At 32.7% G+C, this 17,568-nt stretch overlaps 1 protein-coding gene across 2 annotated transcripts in view; it reads left to right on the top strand.

Annotated features, from left to right (window-relative positions):
- LOC145241399 (putative HIT-like protein slr1234) overlaps nt 1-9,842 on the top strand; it is a 46,302-nt gene extending 36,460 nt beyond the window's left edge. For both annotated transcript variants that reach the window (XM_080104326.1, XM_080104327.1), the window contains exons 5-6: nt 3,444-3,516; nt 9,645-9,842. In XM_080104326.1, the coding sequence (XP_079960452.1) occupies nt 3,444-3,516; nt 9,645-9,736 (165 nt within the window). In that variant the 3' untranslated portion in view covers nt 9,737-9,842. The remainder of the gene's footprint in view (nt 1-3,443; nt 3,517-9,644) is intronic.
- Nucleotides 9,843-17,568: the final 7,726 nt, after the last annotated feature.

The raw sequence follows: 17,568 nt of genomic DNA, 5'->3' as shown, positions 1-17,568 counted from the left end.
TTTAGTTGAACGGCTCTGAGTGACTAGTTAGTTTGTAAAGTTAGGGTTCAAAGGATTAAAAAATAAGTTAAACTTTTTTCCTTTTTTAATAAATTTTTCACATTTTTTTTTGTTTTTGTTATGCAAAGAAGTTCCTAAAGAAATGTTTAAATGCTTCATTCGCAGAATATTTTAATGAAATGTAAATTTCTAAAAGAAAAAAAGATACTTCTACACTTTATCGCCGAAACTGGAGATGCTATTTTATTTCACGTACCTGCCGTTAAAATGCAAGGGAGAAATCAGTATTTTAAACTATGGCCGAAGTTAGAAATAAATAACAAAAAAATTAAACTAGCTAAACTTCCAGAAAGAACTATGAAAAAAAAAGTAAATAAAGAAAGTGAACGAGAACATATATCCATAATTGTTTAATTAGAAATATTTCGATTTAATTAATGAAAACGGGAACGTTTTTCATGAAACATATTTTTTTTTAAAAACAGAATATGAAATGACATATTCATGATTGTTTAAACTGGGCGAGCGCCATTTGAAAACCAAAACATTTATTGTATAAAAATAAGTACCAATTGTTTTATTAAAATTGTATTTCCTTATGCAAACTTTTCAATAAATGTTTTTACAATTATATTTTGACAAATTTGTATACAATTTTAAACTATGACTGAAGTTAGAAATAAATAACAAAAAAATTAAACTAGATATTAATTACTTCCGGAAAGAACTATAAAAAAAGTAAATAAAGAAAGTGAAAGAGAACATATATTCGTAATTGTTTAAAACCTTTACTGTATAAATAAAGTGATATTTTGATTAATGCAGATTTCGTATTTATTATTGTATTATATGGAACCCAATATATAGTAATGATTTAAAAAGTTTAAAAATAATTTTCAAAAGAATGACTCATGCGCCATCACAAAAAAAAATATTTGAAGAAATGTAAAAAATAAAAGTTTATTTTTTTATTGTTAAATCAAAAAACAATGATTTAAAGAAATTTAAAAAGTAAAAGTTTTTTATTTGTAAACAAAAAAAATATAAAAAATGTAAAAAGTAAAAATGTATTTTTTATTGTTAAAACAAAAAATATTTAAAGAAATGTAAAAATTAAACATTATTTTTTATTGTTAAAAAAATATATTTAAAGAAATGTAAAAATTAAAGATTATTTTTTATTGTTAAAACAAAAAATATTTAAAGAAATGTAAAAATTAAACATTATTTTTTATTGTTAAAACAAAAAATATTTAACGAAATGTAAAAATTAAAGATTATTTTTTATTGTTAAAACAAAAAATATTTAAAGAAATGTAAAAATTAAAGATTATTTTTTATTGTTAAAACAAAAAATATTTAACGAAATGTAAAAATTAAAGATAATTTTTTATTGTTAAAACAAAAAATATTTAAAGAAATGTAAAAATTAAGGACTATGTTTTATTTAAAAACAAAAAATATTTAAAGAAATGTAAAAATTAAAGATTATTTTTTATTGTTAAAACAAAAAATATTTAAAGAAATGTAAAAATTAAGGATTATTTTTTATTGTAAAAACAAAAAAAACTTTGAATTTATGTAAGGATGTAGAAAATGTTTAACGATTTGTTTCAATTTTTACTCATTTTTCACCCTTAAAAACAATTTTAACCAGCTAAAGACGTATAAAAGAACGACCAGTAAAAAATCCAATCATTTGAAACCCCTAGTGCCAATCTGCGACTTTTAGTTTCAGAGGAGATAGAGTTTAAGAATATGGAGACAGACAGACTGACATATAGCCGTCTATATATTATACTAGCAGAGCGTCTGGCATTGCCCGGCCACAAAATAAGCTTAAATATAAATTTTGATTAATACAGATTTTGTATTTATTATTATATTATATAGAACTCAATATATAGTAATGATTTAAAAGTTAAAAAAAAAAAAAAAAAAAAGAATGACTCATGTGCTACCACCGAGAATCGAAACCAGAAGGTCTAGCTTGTGATTTATTTAATCCTCTATCGTTATTGACTGAGCTATGAAGACATGTTTGATGCAAGGCTAAAAATTCAATCAAGAACCATTAGCTAATACGTTATGCATGCATATTTGTAATGCTGTCATTTGACCTTCATCTGGCAAATTTCATTTTTTTTTAATGTTCACACTTTTGTGTTGATTTTCCCGAACTAAAACCCAAATATAAAGTAAATATATATGGAAAGAGTTTTGTGGTTACTGTAACAATTTAATTCAAATATTATGCAAGTATAAATCACATAGATTATCTGCATAAATATAATTGCACGTAATATTTAACTAAAGATGACCATCCCATAAGAAAACCGAAAAACTAATAGGGAATTAATTAAAATGAATATTTAAAAGAATATGCGAATTAGCTTAATCTTTTGCAGATGAATGTAATTCCACGACCCATATATAACAAAGTTGTATTTTCTTTTTAATAGATAGGAAAAAATGTTTTTAATATGAACATAAATACACACACAAAAAAAGAAAATTTATAGAAGTATAAAAATACCATCGCCCTAAGTATTGCAACTCATAACATATATATATACTAGCGTTTCAGCCCGGCGTTGCCCGGGTGTTTAGAGTAAAAAAAAAAGTAAAGTAAAAAAAAAGTTGAGTAAAAAAAAAACAAAAAAAAACGGTAAATTTTTTTAACTTTGATCCCTATTATGACCCATTAACATTTATTGTTTTGGCCTCAAATCAAGTTATTAAGTTCATGTCCAAGGAACCTGTATTTAAAATTTCAAGTGCTTAGGCCCAAAATTGGCGGAGGAGTTTGGTAGAGTTCTCAAAGGTCAAATTGTTGAACTTGGACCTCTTAACAGCCAAATTTCTGGCCGAAAACCGATCACAAAGATTTTCTCAAATCTCAATACCCTGTATATCAAATTTCGAGTCTGTAGACTGAAAATTGACGGAGTTATTGTGTAGGGAAATGTACACACACACACACACACAGACATGTTCACTTTTATAGATATATAGATTACGAGTTGCAAAGGTATTTATATGTGATGGTATGTTTTGGTTAAAATCTACTAATTTTGGTGCTTGTTTGTAACACTTTTGCACAAATATTTATATCAAACAGCCCCCCCCCCCATACCAACACCAACACCTTTAAGACAAATGCTCATTATGCAAATAAATAATTTTTCTTTCTCATATAATTTTATAATATTTTAAGCCTGTATACTTGTGTCTTTGGAGTCATACACTTAAAGATTATTTCTTGGGAATCACCAAGTTACCCAGCAGACCACTGTATGACACAGAAAGGAATTCAAACCCCGGAAGTGTTCAATCAGCGGAAACAACAAAACACATTTTGTTTTAATGTTTTTTAATTACTATGAAAACCTTAATAAAAACAAAACAAGAATTCATTTTGTCTCTTCATTTTTTATACTTAGCTGCTTGGACATTTGTTATTGGTTGCTAAGAAAGTTGCTGCGAAACAGAACTTGGGAGATGGTTACCGTCTTGGTAAGTTTTATTGTTTTGTTTTGTTTTGTTTTTTCAATGTTTTTAGATGCATCTTTGCATTTCTTTGGGAGACTTTGTCCGTCAGGCATCAATCATTCACACTTAAATTGGAAATAGCATTTTAATCACTAGATGCACTGGTCGAATCCGAACATCTCATGTTACGAACATTAAAAAATCTCTATAAGTCTTTGTCAGTCTGTCACACATAAATTTAAATAAATGTAAAATACTATTTACTTCAGTCTGTCACACATTGAAATGCTATTTATTTTAATTTGTGTATGCTTAAGTTTGAAATACCATTTTCTTCAACATATATTTAAGTTTGAAATACTATTTTCTTTAATCCGTCAGACTTAAGTATGAAATATCATTTTCTACACACACTGAAATAATATTTTTTCGATCTGTCACACTTAAATTTGAAATTCTGTTTTCTACACATATTGCAATACCATTTTCTTCAGTTTTTCATGCTTTGTTTGAAATACCATTTTCTACAGTTTGTCATACTTAATTTGAAATATTTTGTTAAGGCTGTTATCCTTAAGATTGAAATACTATTTCCTTCAGTCTGTCAAACATTGAAATACTATTTTCTTTAGTCTGTCATATGTTAGTTTGAAGTACTATTTTATTCAGTCTGTCGCACTTTTTTATTTATTGCATTTTTATCCCAAACAGCAGTGCCACTTTGGTGTAGAGGGCTACTATCTGGGATATAAATGGCAGGGATACTGTGTAGGGAGTTGAGCAGGAAGATGTCTGTTTACATTACACTTAAACTTCATGTTAGTACAGTCGGAGAAGCAAGAACCCAGAAGGGAATTCCAAAGTCTGGAGAAGAAACTATTAGAGTACTGTAGAACCCTGGGATACATTTTTCAGGTTACGATGTGGAATACTATGTTTTTCCAGACCCTAGTTATGGTATTTGCCCTAGCTTACAGTATTATTTATAATGTTATTTTATTATATACATGTGTATTATATATTGTACCATATTTTGTTAATATGTATTGTTTAAAATTATGCTAAGGACCTGCCATACAGTGATTTCACCTTACGATCCCAACCCCAGAACAGATTAATGCCATATACCGGGGTTCTACTGTAGAAGGCTTTCTGACATCTGGGGATCTCTACTGTGTAGGAATGGACGTTTGTTGTTTGTGGGGGGTATTTACATCGAAGGAGTACATTGGAGCATCTACTATTACAATACATGTAAAATAGGAAGAGGGATGCAACATGTTGTCAATGGGACAGAAGCTGGAGCTTAGCTAACAGTTTGGGACCTATTAGGTTGGCAACTCTCTTTTGAACTCTGTCCAGGAGTGAGAGACTAGTAGAAGATGCACTAGCCCAAATGTGACAACAATACTCCATACATGGGCGAATGGTGGATTTGTAGAGGTGCAGAATACTTTCAGGCATAAGCAATTTTCTAGCATGGTAGAGAGAGCCCACCTTCCTCGCAGCAGACGTGGCAATGCCCTTGATTTATCTGTTCTAACTCATGTTCCCTAAGTTTGACATACTAATTTCATAGTTAAACTCCCTGAGGTTTATCTGTTTTTAAGGCTGGATGAAATAATAAATCCAACAAAATATCAGATCTATTTAAACTTTCATGCAGTCATTATTCTTTTCCTTAATCTGTTTCTAGCTATCAATAATCTTTTTAATTAACTTCTTTAAATTGTTTTGCTTTAAATGTGAAGGAAATCATTGTATGTTTACCTCTGCTGAGGAGGTTATGTTTTAGTCAAATTTGTTTGTTGGTTTGTTATTTTGTTACCAGCCTAGCATCCACATCACTTAACCGATCAACACTAAACTTGGTTAAAATAGTCTAACTTTATACTAATTGAATTTTGAGATATCTAAAAGTTACATAAAAGGTGAAAGTCACATTTTTAGCAATAACGTCAGTTCTTAGACTCGCTACTCGGTCTATATTGTAGCCAACAAGATCCCATATTTTATATAACCTTGATCTCGAAGAGTTGGTGGAGGTCAAAATTTTTATGGGATTTCAACTTCTGATCTTTCAAAATTTGATGTATGGGTCTGATGCTTTTTGGTTACATTAACGACTATTCAGGGTGGAATGATAAATTTGTTGCCCTAAATAGCATAACACTAGAGCTTTATTTTAAAACTTTTATTTCAAAATCAATTCAGGTAACTTGATTATGTAGTAGAGCTGACATCTATTCAATGTAGCTACCTTTTGTCTCAATCACCAACTCGATACAGGTCAGGAACTGGCATGTCTTTTCCACAAGTGCTAACAGGAGCTCAGAGAATACTCGGTGGATGGCAGCAATCAGGCTGGCTTTAATGTTGTGGGAGGTCATGTTGGTGATGTTCTCAATGTATGACCAAATGAAGTAATCCAGTGGGTTCAGTTCGAGGGAGGATTGGGCCAGTGAGAGAAGGATACAAAGTCATAGCACTCCTTCTGAAGCCAAGCCTGGGTCTCTTTGGACTTGTGGGTCAGCACCGAGTCCTGCTGCTACACCCAGTCTTCCAGCGGCCACCTAATTGCACCAGGGGATCACTACACTCTTCAGCACATCCAGGTACACTTTCATGTTGACTTCGATGATGTGAAATGGCATGATGTGGCCCTCACTTGAAATCACACAAAAGACCATAACCATAGCCTGATACTTTGTGGAGCTGTGCCCTTAAACATTGAACCGTCCAGATTTGCATTTTGTGGGTGCTGGCAATGGTCCTGTTGTCATAACTTGGATCAGTAGAGTGCATGAGTTATACAGCGGCCTATCTCCGATCTTGCTCGTTGAACATTGTGTCACTTTCAGACATTATAGAAGGCTCCCATTGCTCTTGGGATTTTTACACCACTGGCCAACTAGTAGATAGTCTGCAACAAAAACAGAAAACTGGTTTTCCTCAAATGGAAATGGAATCATGTCATCTTTTCTAGGGCAACAATTTTATTATTTCACCCTGTACAGAATTCCAGCCTGAAGAAATGGTTTTTGAATTATCAACGTTTTCATTACATAACTTTGGAAATATTAATACCTCATACATGAAAAAAAAAAGTAAGACCCAGATAAGACATTGGCTCTTCATAGTAGATGAAAATATGCAATTTGACAACAAACTTCTGTTCTTATTTAATCCCATGAGTTGATATTAGCCACAACTCAATGAGTATATTGTTTTGCATAGGTTTGGTCATACGAGGTGCCATCAATAAGTTTCCAGGCTTTTTTCATTTGGACACTTTTATTGATAGTACACACATGAAACTCTAATCCTTTTTGAAGTAATCTCCTCTGGCTGCAATGCACTTGTTGTACCTACCATTCCTATGGATGTCCTCTTGGGTGATCCTCATCACAGCCTCTTTCATCTTCTCAATTGTCTAATAATGACAGCCTCTAAGGTTTTCCTTGTGCTTAACGAATAAATAAAAGTCACAGGGAGCAAGGTCTGGACTATAGGGAGGGTGAGGAACTGTTTTGATGCCCCTCTTGGTCAAATAGTCTGTGATAAGGATGAAGTTGTGGCCTGGTGCATTGTCCTGGTGGAAATGCCACTGACCCGATGTAGAGAATACTGGCCTCTAATGACAGAATCTTTTCTAGAACTCCCTTAAAACCTCAACTTAGTATTCCTTGTTGACTGTTTGTCCCTTGGTAACGCAGTGTATGTAAATCATGTCCTAGCTGTCAAAAAAAGGATCATCATAAGTTTTGTGGTGGATTTGCTCTGTCTGGCCTTCTTGTATTTGGGAGAGCCAACATGCTTTTACTGGAAACTCTGTCTCTTGGTCTCTAGATCATAGCAGCTTTCATTGCCGGTCATTAAGAACTGCAGGATCTGAATTGATCAACTCGACCATCTCCTTGCTGTCATGACAATGTCTTTTATTCTGATTTTCTCTGAGCACCCTTGGTTTCAAACTTTGCACAAATCTTCCACATCTTCAGTTCCTCATGAATAATTGTGTGTACAATTCCTGCACTGACATCAAACTGTGCACTTATTATCTCCATAGACACACAACGATCCTTATCCATGAAATTCTTTATTTGGGCAATCAACTCTGGTGTTCTGACTATTCTACTACTCACAAACCTCTCATCATCCCTCACAGACTCCCCACCTTCTTTGAATCTCTTATGTCACTCCAGAATTATGCTTGATTCATGCAAGATGATTCAAACGCAGTTTGAAGCATTTTATAGGTTTTTGTGGCATTTTTTCCAAGTTTAAAACAGAATTTCATTGCATATCGTTCTCCTAAATTGTCCTCACATCCAGAGTGCATTTTTGAAATTCACCAGCTGTGACAATCAGGCTTTAGTAGAGTCTGTTCCAATACCTTTGGCTATAGCTGTTCATTTAAACCTGAAACCATAAAAATTGGTCAGTCATCTCATAAGATGTATAGCAATAACATACTGAATTTTCAAGAGTCTATGACAATTTTAAATGTGTGCAAAAAAATATTTGGAAACTTATTGAAGGCACCTTGTAAGTGGGGATGTCCAACTAGCGCCCCTAAAGAGAGGCACTCTGGCCTAGCAAAAATTGGCTGGGAATCCCCACTGGCATACCTCGGTTGGGACACCTCGAGCAACAAGCAATAAACTTGCCCCACATGAAAGCTGGATAGCAAGGCCTGGAAGGGTGGACCTCCAGGTGGTGTACCTCCATCCAACAAGAACTAGGTCAGTTCCTGGCCCCACACCTGTCAGGCTAATTGTATAGAATGAATTCTTGATTGGTACTTTCTACCCAGTATTTGAGAAGCTGAAGAAACAAGGAGACTCATCCTCATCATTTAAAGAATTAGTGAAGGTATCCTGTACAAAGGTAGCTATGCGTGTAATTGTGAAGCAAGAGATGCACAATCTCCAACCACACTTCTCCTGAATCAACACTACATGATTCTGGTGGAAGGGAGAAGTTCAAGATAACCGGAAACAATACTGACATAAGTGGGAAGCACATAAAGCACCTGGTATTTCCAAATGGTCATCCAATTAGTATTGACCAGGCTCAATGTTGCTTAACTTTGCTAGCAGGAACTGGTGTGTCACTATAATTATCCTGTATATTTACAAATTTACTGATACAAAAAAAAAAAACAATTGGAATAATGCAATTAAAGATGGACAAAAGAACAATATATTAGAATCAATAAGATTGGTCTTTCAATTCAATTAATTTGAAAAAAATAATAAAATGCATATGCTTTCAATTGTCATGTGGGGAAAAAAATGGTACAAATTTATGTGAAAGAGGATGCAGTAGCCCTGCATCTGTCCACATTCACCTTTAATTATTGTGTCTGTTGATATAGGGTCCAGAAAATATGGTGGGTGATGCATAATTTCCCCCTGCATATTTTTCTAGAATGAGATGGATCATGCTGAACTCATTTTACAATCAATTCACACTGAATTTGTAAAATTCGCATTGAACTCTATATCTATTCTTGGTTTCCATTAGATTGGTTTCAGATTTACTAGAATCCAACCCTCTTGTCAATGCTTCTCTTGATTCATGCTGCAGATTACAGATACCATGTCTGAATTATAAAAAATGATCGACTTTTGGAGTTAGTTTTGCTACTTCATCTGTATTATTACATTTCTAAAATTCATAACAAATAACATGTTTGTTTTCATGGAAATCGCTCCAGACAAGTTTGAAGCTACTTGATTTTAGTGAGGTAACAAGAAGGAAAAATGTGAATACATGAAACAACAACAATAGTAATAATAATAATAATAATAATAATAATAATAATAATAATAATAATATATGTATAAAATTTAAGATTTAATGATTGAAAGACCAGACAAGTCCAAAATTAATTTTCATAAACATTTCTATTTATTAAAATTCAATTGAATTTTGTTTTTCAAATTTTTGAATAATAAAATATTCTTCAGGAAATACAGACATTTTTTTTCTCTTCTTACGTGTCATGGCGGGGGTAACTCCCAGCACATCCTCAAAGGTTGGAAATTGAGTTTGAATGATGATGATTATATATATATATAAACTAAACAAAACAAAACAAAACATTCAGTATTAAATTTTTCTTTCTTCCTTTTTTTTTATTACAGTGATAAATAATGGAAAGAATGGTGCCCAGTCTGTGTATCATCTTCATATTCACGTTTTAGGTGGCAGACAGATGACATGGCCACCCGGTTGAATCAACAAATACTGAGAAAGCCAGCAACCATTTTCTCACTTTCAAATTTTTATTAATGTTAAATTGACAAAAAATCTAATAAATTCTTATAATTTTGCATCAGTAATTATCTTTCAGTTTTTATTCTTTTTCTCATCTGCATCTTTTATTTGACTTTGCATCATCTCCTACATAATTTTTTGATGGAAGAAATTCCCCTCTGGACCAAAGTACCATAGGTTTGTAACAACAGATGCCACATACAAATTCATTATGTCTAGACTATTAGTCACTATCTTATGTAACTTTAGAATGCCATTTTAGACACATTTAGTCGTTATAATGAAATCCTACATTTCATCCTAGGAGCAACATTATCACAATCGCAACCATGTTTAGAGGAAGTAGTTCCTATTTTTCCCTTTAGATAACAAGTCCTTCTTCTGCGCCCAGTCATCACCGGGAGGAATTCTGCACTTTCGACAGATATGGCATTGCACCCTTATTAACTGGATCTTATACTCATAGATATAACATAATCTTTCCATTTCCAAATTCAAAAATAATGAATTCTCCCTTCTTACATTCCGCCAAATCTCATTGCCTGAGAGCTGACAATTCGTTCATTCTAGAATCTAAATCTTATTATGAAAACGAGCGCTCCAGAAATTTTTTAATATAGGGACACTCTTTACAAGAGGCAATCGTTTTAAATAAAATAAACCAAATTCAAACATAATAACAACTGCAATACATCAAGACATGTTTATAAGCCAAGAATTATTTTATTTTTACATTAAATATACCCTAGATGTTAATTTTTCTTATACAGTTACGCTACCGTGCTTAATCTTTTGTGTTTACATAAATCGTACATCTTATTAATAAATACTTTTTTTCAACACATCGGCACATTATTTCTTCTTTTTTTAAGCTAGATAAATCTTTTTTTAATGTTAAAGTATAATTGACTAAATATCTTTTTTTATATGCTAAATAAAAAAATAAAATGGTTTAATCGAAAAATATAGTCGAGACCTGGATTTTGTAAAAACCTTACACAGTGAACTATATTGCTTGACTGTAACATTTAATCGTAACCAGAAATTTACAGTTTATATACTTAAAAATCTCCTTATGTGTGATTGTGAAGCCTTTACTATGTGCACAGTGTGTGTGTGTGTGTGTGTGTGTGTGTGCATGTGTTTGCTGATGTCTGCGTGTGCATATTTATGTGTGTGCGTGTCTGTGCTATACAAATCAATCTAATACTTGCATCAACCAGACTCAGCTACAGCAACACGTGGCTGAGCGGGTACGGCTAGTTAATAAATAAAAGTGAGTTTAAAGATATTAGTACTATCTACTTCTAAAAGGAATAACTTTGAATTGACACCATATAATGACTCGATCAAATGTCATACAATGAATTTTCAAACTAACTTAGTCTTAGAATAACATTTACATTGACTCTCTTCTGCTGCATTTTAAACCAGGGTTGCAGATTTAGAAAGTATGTTCAACTCCAACTCTTAGAATTCCAAAAATTCTGACAACATCTTATTTTCAAGTCTTCAAATATTCAGGCCATTTATGCTTTGGAAATTAAAACATCCAACTCCAAGTATTTTTACAAGTCTAATTCCATTTTTTTTTTTTTCAAAAACTTCCTGACTAAAACGGAAGTATAAACCAGCAAAAATTGTATTTTCATGGAAATCGCTTGAGACAAGGCATGAAACCATTTGATGTAAGGTGCTAATGAGAACTTAGATGGTTATTGCGAAGACAGAAGATGCTCATTTAAAAGACCAAGACTGTAGGTAGAAGGAAAATAGTGAGCAGGGATAGAGAGTTCTACAACCTGCAGTCCTTGGAAATAAGCCACTGGAATAGGAAGCCACAATACAATGAGGCATCAAAACGATGAACTGATAGACCTCTAGACTAACGAGTCAAACGAGCTTGAATAAAGGAAGCAGGGAATAGATCAGATAATTTTGAGGAACATTTGAAGAAAGACTAAGACTAGTAACATCACGTTGCGTTAAATAAGAAAGGGGGGAAGCCAATCCAATTACAGGTAGGTTTCTGTAATTTATCAAAAACATTCAAATAAGACATAAATTTACCAAATCTGAACACAGTACTCCATACATGGTCTGATAATAGATTTGTAGAGATAGAGAATAGCTGAGGCTGTGAGAAAGGGTTTAGAACGATAGAGAGAACCAATTTTACGAGAAGCAATTGATTTAATATATGGACTCCAAGAAAGATTTGATGAGAAAGAAAGACTAAGAAGTTTTACAGTCGATTTGTCATCAAGCGTAGAGCTATCCATAAGAATATCAGGAAAAAAAGGGACACGTCTGCGATTGAAGGACAATAGTTGAGTCTTAATAGGATTAAACAAAACAAGCAATTTATTATCTCCAATCCATGAAAGAACCCAAATCTACTTCTAAATCAACTACATATTTCAACTGATCCAATTTTATTAACTGTAGAAAGTGAATTTACTACACAGTTTTGAAAAAAAAGCAAACTTTCTTAATGCTATCAAACAACAAATTCATTATCAGCAATTTTGAACATTACATCAATTTTTAATATTCGTTTTATTTACAAAACAATTTTTCACAATTTTCTCTTCCAGCAACCAAATATTGTCATCTTCACACTTGGTTACTTTTCTTTCATTGCTGGCTGGTAACTTTAGCATCAGTTGATGTAGTAAGCTGTTAACAGGAATTCCAAACCAACGTGATTCACACCCTTCGGTAAAGGTTTCACAGCATCATACAAAATGACTACTCTCCATGCTGTGTGTTTTGGTCTAGTTAAGAATACTGTGCCACATCAATGGTGGAAGACAAGCACATTTAGAAAGCAAAAAAAAAAATGTTGAAATGAAACAAACATTTAAAAAAAAATACAAAATCGCAACAAACTCTTAATAAAATGAATTCTTCAAACTGGTATTTACAACGAACTATGTCTTTTAGTAGGTCGAGGAGATAGCTTCTTTGCTTCTAGATTCTACTTTGCGGATTTTTTTTTCAACGTTCAACTCACTGGACGATTGACTATTCTTTCTAAGCTTACGAAAAGCGAATCTACTCAATTCCAGGAGTGGGGCTGACAGAGTTTAGCGTCTTACTCTAACTATTTCTCTTACTATATTTCTGACTGACTTTTGGTACTTACTGTTAAATGTACTCCACACAATTCTTTATATAATTAGACTGATCACTTGGCATTTCCCAGATAAAATCCTTTTGTTATGGCCAGTATACAATTCTTTCGATCAGTGGATTCTTCAGCTCAGCTTTTAGGGAAGGGCTAGCCACATCAATAACTTAACCCTGCTTTCATTTATCTAAAACTAGCCTGGGTGCCCGGTGTTTGGAAGTGTGTGTTGAGCAAAAAAAAAAAAAAAGTGGTAGTAGGCAGGCAGGCTCGAACCCATAGTGCAAAGGAAGAAAAGAACTTGAAAAAAAAGTGACATCTTTTCTGTTGCACCTATCGCCAAACCTAAAGTGACGTAGGTTTAAATTAAGGTTAGACAATTGAAAAGAGGGGATGACTTTCGAAAATATCAGCGAAAAAAGCGACCCCTCCCTGTAGAAAAGTGCCTAGTTGAGGGTGAAGAAATTAATGTTTTTAGCCAATTTTTCGGTATTTGTCATCTGAAGTGTCGAGTTCAAAACGATACTGATCTTGTGAAAATCCGTCGCCTCTGTCGAAAGTTTTAGGCAGACATATAAACATACATACATACATTTAAACAGACAGGTGATATTTATATTATAGATTATTTCACATATTAATTCCTTTTAGACAACATTTTCAGCTCATGATAATTCTTCACATAAGCTGATCCATTTATGACCTTTTTTTGGGTTGCATCCGGGTTTTTTTGCTATCAGTGCTTCTACCTAGAGTCATAGTCTAAATAATTATTTAGCTTACTTTGCATAACATGTGTGACTAATAAGTCATAATTTTTTAGTTCACTCTTTCAAATGTATATAAGAGCCTCTAATTCTTGGTCTGTAAATTTTAATAAGACTTTTTTTTTTTTTAATATTGAGGTCACCACTTATGAATGATACTAATTCACTGAAATTCTTTGTAGGGTTCCAGCACTTCGTCGTGTTCACAAATTTCATCAAAATTTTTAATTCTTGGTCTGTAAATTTTAATAAGACTTTTTTTTTACTATTGAGGTCACCACTTATGAACAACAAGAGCCACTTGAAGATAAGAGTTAATGCAATGAGAATTATCGCTGATGAAAAGACACAGAACATTCATTAGTGATATAAACTCTGATTACTTATGATATGACATGAATTTGTATACATATGAAAACCTCAATAATGCCACTTATATCGGCAATATATTTGATTACTCAGTGTTAGTGTTAAACATTTTACATTTACTTAATAAATATCTATATTCATCTGATGCTTCAGTGATGTCATATATGGTGTCATGCTAAACATGTCCCTCGCGACTACTAACATAACTTGGAGTGCTAAATGTACATTTGGTCCAATAAATAAAGTTATGAATATACCATTGAGTGGGACAATGATGCTTACAACATCTATATCAGCAGTTGCATCTACTATGTCAGCAGTTGCAATTACCTTAACTATGGCTTTCTAGTGTGATAAAGATAGCATCTGCATGAATTTTAAAATGAGTTCTATATTTAACAAAATAGTTCACCTAATTCAATTGAAAACAATTAATTTCACATATAATTTTGAAATATCACGTATACACAGGCAAATAAATCGACATCTATAAAAAGTGATATATTTCTTTCTCTTCTACTGACAGGGTTTGCCTCAATAGTAAAGCATTTGACTTCAGTCTTTGGGGTCCATGTTTCGAATCTCACTAGGTTAGCCAAGCTGATGAGTCATAAAATGATTAAACACATGTCCATGGATATTTATATTTAAAAAAATATATTCACCCCCATGTGGAGGGCCATTATATTGGTGAAGTGAAAAGTTTTTTTTTTGTTGTTTTTTTTTTTTTTTTTTTTACTTTTTGAGAGGCTCGGATCATTTTATACTTGCCAAATTTGTCGTTTTGGCTTGGGGCATCTTACTTGATTGTTGAGGTTCTTGAAACTTGAGCACAAAATACTTTAACGATTTCCTAAATTGTGAGTAATTATGACTTCACTTTTCAAGCGACATGATTTAGTTGCATCCACCGCTTTAATGGCCAAGTTATCTATTATAATATAAACCCAAATCGTCTTGCTTGGGCATTGAAACAGTCTATTCAGTTTACAGCTTCCGGTTTGAAAAATTCTGCACATGTGTAAATAAATAAAAACGAAGCCATGAAAGCTTTTTTTAATCAACAATTATTTCGCAGTCATTGAAACCGTGATAATAAAAAGAAACTTCTTACCATCAACATATAATAACATCTACCTTTTATTTTATAAATGGAACATAACAAAAAATTGTCATCAAAGGCAATAGAAATTACTTATCATGGTTAACCGGTTGGTTAAGAAAAATGAAATTAAAAACAATTATCTGGTAAATCCTATTTCTCCCTGTAACTGTAACCAAACGCAATAGCAGTTACTTTTATACATATTTTCTTTTGTTTTTTACAATTTAAACTATTTTTAATTTTTTTTTATTGCATTACATTCCGTAATTAGCAGTTTAAAGAGGTTAAAATTACTTGCAAATGTTTATTAATTCTTTGAAGCTTATGCAAATAATAGACATTTTAGCTCGTTAAAAGGGGCAAAAGTTATAGCCGTTGACTTGTGATAAATGCTATATGCCATGCTGGCATTCATTAAGAGTTGCACGTCTTTGTTTACAAGGCCATTTGGTGGAAGTGACATCAGACAAACTTTAAGGTACGGATGACTAACACTGTATATAATGTAGCTTTTTTTTAAGCAAATATAAAAAATAGAAGTTTTAGTAAATTTTTACTTGGTCTCCACCTTAACATTTTCCTTTGAAATGACGACTTTTGTAGGCTTTCCAGTATGCTAAAAACGAATATCGCATTGAAAATTTCCGTAAATCAATAGTTTTCCAGATATTATGCAATGTAATTCCTTATGTAAAAATTGTGGGCCATTGTTGTATGCACAAGCGCGCATATTTTTGGCATAATTGTCATCAACATAACCCTGCATAATCCCAAACAACTCTGTCGACACAATCCAACAGGATGCGAACAATTCTGTCAGTACGACATAGCACACTACCAAAGCAACCTTGGCAGTTACTCGCTGAACGACTCTGGCATCATCTTTTTGTAGCTCTTTGACAAACTCATTTTTGCCATAGGTGATCTCGACTCAGACACTGACACACAAGCCTTGAGTGCTTCTGCATATGCCGGTCACATTTAGGACTCCCCAAAGTATTATGGAACACGCGAGAGTCATATACTCATTTCAGTAAATTTAAATTAGCTGAGAGTTGCTTCCAACAAATTGTTGCAAATAGCAACAGATGCGTAATCTCTACCTCAACCATCATCAATGGACATGAGATGATTTTCCTCAGCATCCGACAAAGCCAAATATTTTTCAAAGACCTTTGTATCAAATTCTGCCCTTTGTAATCAGGGCTGCCTATTTCCTGGTCGCTATCCACCGAGTATTTCTCCCCTAAGATTGAAGATACTCTGAACGACACCCATATATCTGTTCAGGATGCTTCTAGATTTATCAAAATTCTTGATGTCAGCAAAGCAACTAATCCTGACAACATTCGAATGATAGGGCTTAAAAAGCTTCAACCAAAACTAGTTCCTAATCTTACAAAGCCATTCAATAGTTGCATAAAGGAGAAATGCTTCTTATCAACTTAATCAGTCTGTCCAGTATTAAAATTACTGGAGATAGCTCCTCTGCATCTCTGTAGACCAATCAGTCTCTTGTACATCATAAATTGCTTGAATATGAAATAAATGAAAAGTTGTCAGTCACCTCAGTAAAACAACCTACTCAATGGCAATGGTTTTCATCTTGTGAGATCAACAGCTGGTAATCAGTCTTTATTTATTCATTACTTTCATGACAAGTGGTCCCGTGAGATTCAATCTATGGTCACTCTCCCCCCTCATCAAAACATTCACAACAAAACTTATCTAACTACAACCATTATCAATAATTTCCCTTTCTTTTTCTCTGTGCCTAAAACTAAAAGGAAAATTCTATGAGCAAATTTTTTTCCCCTAGAATTACCAGTCCGTGGAATGTAATATTGCAGGTCTGCTTTGCAGCTGACTACAACATTGTCGTTTTCAACACCAATGTAAACAAACGTTGAGCCGCCCTCTTAAATAATCAGATTCTGTCAAACTTCCATCATCATTACCAATTATCATGGTGTTGTCTCATCGTCCACCTGGCAATAATTAATCTTTATCCTCGAGTAGTCTTTTGGTCTTGATAAGTGGTGAATCTTTAAGTTAGCATAAAGTGGAAGATAATATATCAATATTTCCTGGTCGTCTGGTTAGTAATGCATAATTTATAGCAATTTCAGATGACGCCATCTCAAAGTATGTTTTACCAATCAGTAAGTTACAATCATAATTCAAAAATAGAGGAATAAAATTTGTGATTTTAGGTGAATTTATCTTATTGATTGACATAATGATATCCCATTGCTATGAAATTGGATTGAGTGAGATTGTAAATTGTAACAGCTGTTGCTGCAAGTGATTCTTCATCCACTGGTATCAATATCTCTTCCCCTGTCTCTCATATATATATATATATATATATATATATATATATATAATTATTTTTTTACTATAATAATTAAATACCTACA

The sequence above is a fragment of the Euprymna scolopes genome, chromosome 20 (assembly GCF_053919585.1).
Source record: "Euprymna scolopes isolate OS-2025 chromosome 20, ASM5391958v1, whole genome shotgun sequence".
NCBI lineage: Eukaryota > Metazoa > Mollusca > Cephalopoda > Sepiida > Sepiolidae > Euprymna > Euprymna scolopes.
This window is presented reverse-complemented; position numbering and strand designations above follow the sequence as displayed.